General features: G+C 34.0%; 1 protein-coding gene across 1 annotated transcript; it reads right to left on the bottom strand.

Annotated features, from left to right (window-relative positions):
• Positions 1-420: 420 nt before the first annotated feature.
• Positions 421-5,604, bottom strand: LOC123889922 (PH, RCC1 and FYVE domains-containing protein 1-like). Its single transcript, XM_045939441.1, has 9 exons — positions 5,431-5,604; positions 4,603-4,689; positions 4,333-4,422; positions 4,165-4,251; positions 3,975-4,076; positions 1,801-3,876; positions 1,553-1,690; positions 993-1,462; positions 421-904 (listed from the first exon to the last, which is right to left on the bottom strand). The coding sequence occupies exons 1-9, from the start codon at positions 5,476-5,478 to the stop codon at positions 676-678; spliced, it is 3,327 nt and encodes a 1,108-aa protein (XP_045795397.1). The 5' UTR covers positions 5,479-5,604; the 3' UTR covers positions 421-675.
• Positions 5,605-8,749: the final 3,145 nt, after the last annotated feature.

Here is an 8,749-nt window from a genome sequence, read left to right as displayed (position 1 = left end):
TTAGCAATTATGATTCAGAAGTCCAGAAGAAAAAGTGGTGTTCAAGAAAATCATAAACTTTTAAATCTGATTTTCACATCATATTCAGTAAATTTCTTTTTAAAGTTTAACGCAAAATTTGAGCCGTTGTGAGAAAATGATGGGAGGTCGGTTGATTCCGGCGGATCATCAGGAAAATATGATGCAACATTACATTTATCCAAATTAAATTTCATTGGAGGGGTAAAAATAGGAGGATGAATAACACAATCAAATTTGTCCTTTGAAAGAAAAATTATTATCTTTTGAAAAAAATAAAAAATTATTAACCGACGTGAAATTTTAAAAAATAAATATAAATTAAATGTATTTCCATGTGTGCATGCCACGTCATCGAATGTGCACAGTCAGATGCTTTGTTGTCCACCTAAGGGGCAAAATGAGAGAATCTTCGCATTGCAGGGGGTAAACAAAAAAAAAAATTGCGCAGGGGTAAATGAAATTTCCCTAACTTTGCATCGGTAAAAAGTCATTTACCCTAAAAAAAGAGTGGAACAATGAAATGATTGATTTACAAGAATAAATGAATTTACAAACTTTTACTACACTTTGTAAGTTAAACAATGCTTATATACCTTATCATTTCATCAAATTAACTAACATGAACATGATGCCTATGAAGACTAAGATTTAAGTTTAAGAAGGTGTTGCCTCAATGTTTTCTTCAGTAGGTGGTGGAGGAGTACTACTAGATGACGCCACACCTTCAGGATTAATGTTTTCTCCAGCAGGTGGTGGAGGAGTACTACTAGATGACGCCGCTACACCTTGAAGATTTTTTGCTTGCGGACTATATCTCCGAAGCACCCTATCTTTGTTTGTATTCCACCATTCTTCTGCTTGATGTTCATGAAACCTTCTTTTACTGCATTAAAAATATACATTATGAAAACATCAAACAAAGAAATTGAAAATATAGAATTTGTTGGATGAACAAGTAACAGTAGTAGTACCTGAATCTAACACGTTTGAAAATTTTGTTACCATTAGGCTTTACTATTAGTGTCACATAAACGCCTGGTTCGAATTGTTCAATGATTTGATTTTCTCCTTCGTTCATTGATCTTGAAGGGTTCAATGATTTTGAATTATTTTCAGAGCTTTGTGATGGTGCCGTTGTTGATTCAGTATTAGACGAAGATGCTCCATTGCTTTCTTGAAAGACATTTCCAGCATCCTGAGATGGATTAACTTCTGCAGCTTCATTATTTTCTTCTATTCGTTCTTTCTGTTTATGTGAACCATTGTTTGAAACAGGTTCACTTTGTTGCTCAGAGTCCAAATTTGATGGTACGACAGAAGATGTTTCTTCTGTTTCCGATTTTGAATTTCCATTTAGAAAATTTTCAGCTTGAATAAGCATGTTTTTAAATTTTTCACTCTCTAAAACTTCTGGTGGAAATTGCTCAGCCATTTCCTTGATCTGGATAAATTCATAAGCAAGTTACCTATTTATCATTATCATTGTTCAATATGTAAAACAATGAAATATTTAAGAAAAATATAAAGGTACCTGAACTATGATGGACTCGAGATTTTCTTTGGCTGCTTTATGTTTAGAAGATTCTTCTTCAGCCAATGAGGTGGTATCCTTAATGTTTTTCTGTAGCTTTTGAATTTCCATGATACTTTTTTGCTTCAAACTTCGATTCTAAATAAAAACAATTTTTTCATAAACTTATCAATGATGAGTTTTTTTTAAGGGAATTTACACAAAAACAAAAAAAAAAAAAGAAGCAAAAGTGTAGTAAATGGATCTACTTGGTTCTGCAATTTTGAGACTTCTTGGTTCAAAAGCTCATTTGTCTTCTTCAAGCTATCGATAAGACTTCTTGAAAATCCCGGATTGGAAGAACGTGGCGGACTTGGCCTTCTCGCATACGGGGATACTGATCTTGAACTAAGAGGTGGAGTTGCTGGTGGAGATGGAGCTATATTAAGCCTCATACCATTTTGAATGGGAGTTGTTGAACTTGGAAATGACATGTCTTTCATTTGTGTAAGTGATGGAATTTGAGAAGGTGATAGCATGGAAGGATTTCCGAGCATATTAGTCCTCATCTCAAGATATTTTAATGGTTCTGAGCTTGAGAAAGGCGGAAAAAGAATTTTTGTAGACCTAATTATTTCACCTTGGCCAAATCTTTCCCTTCCATCGATAGAACTGCGAGGTTGTGTAGTAGTAATTTTTCTGTTAAGATTTGCAGCCGCGTTTGCCTCAACAGCTTTAAGCTTAGCGTAGCAAGAATCACATACACGGTGAGGCTTTCCTGGTGTTGGAGCCAATGCAGCTTTCATAACTTTTCTTGAACTACAACCATGACAATGTACTAATCCGCAATTATAACAATTATGCCTTTTCCTAGTAAAACCAAACGGTTGTCTACAACCGGTGCAAGCGGATTGGTCAACTCCAGATACCCACTTATGAATACATATGCAAGACGTGAAACTTGAGCCGCAAGAAATGTTTTTGACATGCCTTTCTTTCAAGGCTTCAACCAATGTAGGTGATTTTCTATTATCTATATCTCCATGTCCCAATCTTCCATTTGCACCTTTACCCCAAGTAAATAATTCACTCCTTGAAGTCAAAGCAGCAACATGATGAGCTCCACATGATATTTCCTCAACAAATTCACCCACCAATGTGTCTTGTACTAGTATAGGTATTTTTCCATCGGACGAAGAATTTCCTAGTTGACCATGTTCAGTGCCTCCCATAGTAAATAAATGTCCAGAAGTAGTGAGAGCAATAGTCATAGTGTGTCCACATGCAATCTGGTGGAAATTATATTCAATGAGTGTTGAGACACAAGTAGGTTGAAGGTATGTTTCCTTGTTTCCATGTCCTAAACGATATTTGTCTCCGTCTCCCCAAGTGAAGAGCTTTCGAGATGAAACATTTGAACCTGATTGAAAAGTAACCTCTACAATAGCCGCGGTATGCCATACTCCACATGCAACTTTAATAGTCTTCAATCCACTTAACAACTGAACCTCTTTTGGATATGAAACACTCTCTCTATTTCCATGACCCAATACACCAAATGTTCCATCACCGAAAGTGAAAAGTTTTCCGTTAGAAGTTGCCAATGCTGAATGCCATGTACCACATGCAATAGATATAACTTGAAGTCCTTCCAAAGGACCGCTAATTCTCTTTGGTATCCAATGGCTAACATCGGTGCCATGTCCGAGAAGTCCAACATTATATTTACCATCACCCCATGAGAATAGATCGTCCGAAATTGATACAGCACATGTATGATTCTCTCCACATGCAACAATCTCGACATTAGTAACAGCTAGAAACTCAACAAGTTGAGGGCGCCCGAAATCTTTATCGATTCCATGACCAAGTCTTCCACCAGATTCCTCTCCCCAAGTGAAAACTTCTCCTTGCCTGGTAACTAAAGCCATGTGACGCACACCGGACGCAATCTGTTGAACATCAAGAACAACACTCGACTCTAAAGGCTTAGGAACCAATACATCTGTCGTGGAAGGGAATTGATTGCCAGTTCCATCAGGCGAAACTACATCGGCCCAAACTTCTCCCCATATATAAACATCTCCTAATGACTCTATGTCATCAGGTCCTGATCCTACACTTGAACAGCTAGGTGTACTAGACACACTAACCCGAAAACCATCTCCAATACTTGTCCTTCCTTGCATAATTGTACGATCTAACCCCACATCTGAGTTTGTCCGATACAATGAAAACTCACGAGGATTTGAATCAGTCGACAGCCTACCACGAGAATTAATGCTTGTAGTAAACTCTAATGCTGCACCGAAAGGGCGACTATTTGAAATAAAATCACCACCATCCTAAAACCAAAATTCAAAAAGTATCTTAGTTACATGCAAAAAAAAAAAATATCCACCAAATGAAAATAATAATTAGATGGATTATTGTTAAAACTCACATATGATAATTCACTTTCAGTTAGCTTATTATTCCTTCCAGTGGAAATTAATGCCTTAAGCCCTGCAAACCACACCTCTGCCTCAGCTTTGTCCTTGCATATCTATTATTAAGAGGAAAAAGAATCGTCATATTCAAAATGTTTATCAAATGGAGAAATTTGAAAATACACTACCAATATGTTTTCTAACCAAATCAAGTGTCCGTTCTCCGTTATTATAAACAAGTGAGAATGAAAGATAATCCTTTTCTGGCTGCAAATATCTTCTAAAGACAATCTACAAATGAATCGTCATAAAAAACATGAGAAACCTTCAAGAGATCGAAAACAATGACCAATTAGTATTCATTCAACTTACACTTCTTTGTCCAGGAATAATGCGCGAAACCAAAGATAGTTTTAGAGTCCTTTCCCTTTTATGAGAAATCCAAATCAGTGTTGTTTCATCCTGTTAATGTCACTAAATATGAAATTAGTTAGAGATAGTAAATTCATCATACATATGTTAATAGAGGCACTAAATTTTTTGTGCTAGATTTAGAACTCACAATGGATCTCGAATAATCCAAAGTCTTAAGCTAGAACTGTGGAGATAAATTCAATTCATAAGTCATAAGTAAAACCTCACCAAGGAGAGTCTGAAAGGGCAAACTTTCGGCTTCGCTTTTCGGCTGTACTTTATTAACTGAGATCCTTTCTTCAAAATAATGAGTGCCTTCAAAAAGAGTTGAAACATACATCAAATTCTAGTTAGTTGGTAAAACATCTAACTAAGCGAATCGAGAGGTATCAGATCGAAGTCACATATATAATCCATTCATTTCTCTAAAATATAACATAAAAAAATTATGTGAAATTTCTAAAATTATTTTCACAGTTATCACTTTCATCTTCATTCACCACTCTTAATTATTCAACTATTTTTTTCTCATGACTATGATTTTGTACACTGCATGCAATGGCTTAAAAGATGACATTTTTATCTTCCCATTTTCATCCTTATCATCAAATAATTTTTTTTGAAGAAACTAAATTAGCCCACCCAAATTGGCACCACATGAATTGGCACCACATGATTAAGTGCCAATGCATATAATAACATTTAAATGTGATTAATGTATAAAGACAATAACAATTGGTCCAGTGGTGATTGACGCTAGACTTAGTACAAAAGATCACGATTCGATCCCTCGCAAATGTGATCTGGAGGGGGCTAGAACTACTTTATTTCATAACTGACCCCGAACCAGATTAGGCGGTCCGGATACTAGTGGTGAAAACAAACAAAAAAATGTATAAAGACAATGACCCTAAAATTTTGGTTTGTCTTTGTTATGAACATACTTTAACTCATTTACCATATCTTAATTTACACTATCATCATCCACATGCAAGGTGAAAAAATTTTGTCATTTGAGTAACACAATTTATTAGAGAAAAAATTAGGAGAAAGTACTTGTTCAATATCTCTCTCAAGACCTCCATTACTAGCAGGATCTGCCATTCCATCTGAAAAGATTGTAATGAAACCACCAACAACAAAGCTCAAGCAACATCAAATGTATCAAATTCTCCATAGATAGGTATTTTTTCTATCTTGACCTCTCATCAAAATCTCCAATATGAAAAATTGAACATTACAAAAAAAATAAATAATATATAACTAGGACTAGCCCTTATGCATCTAGTAGTGAATCAAATATGACAAAATTTTATATCAATGTGAAAAAATGTGCAAAAGATTAAAATTTGTCAAAAGGGGTTGTGAAATTAGCATAAAGTGTTACAATAATCTGGAAAAAAATGGATTTTGACCAAAGAAAGAATGATAGGAATTGCAGATGAATGAAAGAGAGAGAAGAGGCGAAATGAGTGGAAAGTAAATGGTCAAAACTGAAAATGAAGAAAGTGTGGTTTTTTGTGTCTTTGTCTATCAACTAACTAAACGACTTCTGCCACATGGCTTCATGTCTCTCCATAAAAAAATACATTATAGATGTCACTCTCATGTTTACACACACATTTACATTTTGATAAATTGAATAACTCAGTGTAAACCATTGAATTATTATATATGAAATTTCCACACACATACATATATATTTTTTTTTATAACAAATCTTCATCATCACTCCATAAAATATATGAAGTTTCCACTAACAAAAATGAAGAAGATTTAAACCAATCCATTAATACCTTGACCAAATTATTGTTTGTGATTTGTTATATTATTGTTACATATTATATTATATATTATGGTGCAATAAATTCTATATATTTTTTAAGATTAATTATATTATATTATGGTGCATTAAATTCATTAAATTTCTTAAGATTAAATTCCATAGTATGCAAATGAAATCAAGACTACAATACAATTTAATACTTTGCTCTCAATATTCACCATTTTACTTCTTTGCCATTTGTATTTGCATTTTACAACACTATCTTTGTGAAAAATATGCTACTACATGAGCATGAAAAAGGCTTCCAGAAAAAGGACATATATTGCTTTTCTAATGTTTGAAAGCAGTTTTTATATAAAATGATGTAAAATTGTGTATTTAGCTTTATGTTTCTTGTCTGAAAATCTTTAGTTTTCTTAGAGAAAAGAACTCTAAAATAAGTGATTTTCTGTGAAACATTGATTGATGGCAAGCAAAATATTAAGGAAAGTATCTACTTCTCTGTTATATCTTATTCTTAGTACACAAATGTAAATTGATAGCTATAGCTATGAAGGATTCTAAACCCAAATATATAGGCATAAAGCATTAGTTATCCATAGATATAAATTATAGTAGCATATTATTCATATAATATTTCATAAAAAGATCAAATTAATATTATGAAGGATTGCTTGAAGCAGAGTCTGAGAATAAACTACTCTCTTTGCTTTGCTACCTAGGTTTTCAGCACATTAGTTAACCGTCTATAGAGCAGCAACTAAATAAACCATTGGATTCACTTTGGTTAAAGAGTCAAAGTGTTTGACCGATGATGGAACGACTCAGGTTACAAGATTGCATTTTAAATGATGATACAGAAGATGCAGCAGACATTGAAAATGAGGATGTTTTAGAAGAATCTGATGAAGATACAAATATTCAAGCTGGAGGGAGAATAATAGGAAAACCATCATACTTATATGATTTCATTAGTGTTGAGAATAATATATAGAGTCATATAGTTATGAATAATATATGAGAAAGAGAACAAGGAAATAAGAATACGAATGCGAGTATTCTCCATATAACAATATATATGTGCAAGATGAATCGTTTTCTACGTGTTGAAGTGAAGCGGAATGAAGCTGGAATTTGCATAAGCCAAGCTAGATATGCAGAGGAGAATTCTAGACATATTTGAAATGAGTAACTGTAAACCTGTTCTATGTCCTATTATTCCAGATTCAAAGTTATCAAGAGATGAAAGTGGAAAGAAAGTAAATGAAACAAACTTCAAGCAAATTGTTAGTTGTTTGATGTATTTAACAGCCACACGACTTGATCAGTAGATACATGGACAGACCAATTGAATTGCATTTACAAGCGGCTAAAAGAATTCTCAGGTATTTGCAAGGAACTACTGAACTTGGAATTCAGTACACCAACAGTGGAAAAGGAGAATTTATTGCTTATACTAACAGTGACTCTGCTGGTGATATTGATCATAGGAAAAACACTTCAGGGTATGTGTTTTTACTTGGTTCAGGTGCTGTCTGTTGGTCCTCAAAGAAGCAACCAGTGGTCACCCTCTCAACCACTGAGGCAGAATTTATAGCTGCTGCATATTGTGCTTGTCAAGTAGCTTGGTTGAAGGAAATACTGGACAAAATTGAGCTGCCTCAAAGTAGAGCTTCTGTGATATTTTGTGGTAATAGTTCTACTGTAAAACTGTCCAAAAATCCGGTATTCCATATTTTGAGAAACCTGGTTAAAGAAGGAGTACTTGATTTGATCCACTGCAGTTCAGAAAACCTAGTGGCTGATGTTATGACAAAACCATTGAAAACTGAGACTTTTCAAAGGCTGAGAAGAGAACTTGAGCATGGGAGCAACGTGTAATACTAACATCCCTATTTATAGTTTAAGATGACTCTGTAATAACTAATAAGAAAAACTAAAATAAGAGTTTTGTTGTGGAAAAAAGAAGAATATGTTCATCAGAAAACAGCAGAGTGACAAGTTTGTATTACATTTGTTTACCAAATTATACATCTATCAATCCTAATTTACAGTATTTTAGAAAATTTCCAGTTCCTAATAGGATCCAATATACTGGCCACCAAGGATTCCTAACATTAGAACTCTTTAGTAACTAAAAGCCCAAAATTGAACATTGTTGGACACTGGATACATCATTGATACAAATATTATGGATATTGGACATGATATTGACACATATCTGTAATAATATATGTGATTGAATGTAAATACATGTGTCAGTGTCATACTAGTGACACATAGTTTACACTCGACATGTCCTTAACCTATTAAGTGTTGGTGCTACACAGGAAACATCCCTGTGTAGTGGAATGTTGCTGGTGAGAATATTTCACTAACATACAGATGGAGATGTTATCCTAAGTAAGGCTTTCTAATATCCCTTCATTATCCTAATCCATATCCATATAAAATAGCTAATATTTGGTTCTTAAACCGTCATATTACAGACTTGAATCATGCCTGCATCTGATTCTTCCTCAAATAATAGATTTTGGAATTTTGTCCAAATCCTTGGACAATTGAATTTTCTTGACAACAATGAGAAGA

The sequence above is a fragment of the Trifolium pratense genome, linkage group LG6 (assembly GCF_020283565.1).
Source record: "Trifolium pratense cultivar HEN17-A07 linkage group LG6, ARS_RC_1.1, whole genome shotgun sequence".
Classification (NCBI taxonomy): Eukaryota; Viridiplantae; Streptophyta; class Magnoliopsida; order Fabales; family Fabaceae; genus Trifolium; species Trifolium pratense.
Note: the sequence above shows the minus strand (reverse complement) of the source record. Positions and strands in the feature narration are given on the sequence as shown.

Excerpts from the sequence above, each read along its gene's own strand:
- LOC123889922 (XM_045939441.1), bottom strand. The coding sequence starts at position 5,478 with ATGGCAGATCCTGCTAGTAATGGAGGTCTTGAGAGAGATATTGAACAA. Across the intron at positions 4,690-5,430 it reads TTGAGAGAGATATTGAACAA|GCACTCATTATTTTGAAGAA; the intron begins GTACTTTCTCCT and ends CTCTTTTTGAAG. Across the intron at positions 1,463-1,552 it reads TCGAGTCCATCATAGTTCAG|ATCAAGGAAATGGCTGAGCA; the intron begins GTACCTTTATAT and ends GAATTTATCCAG.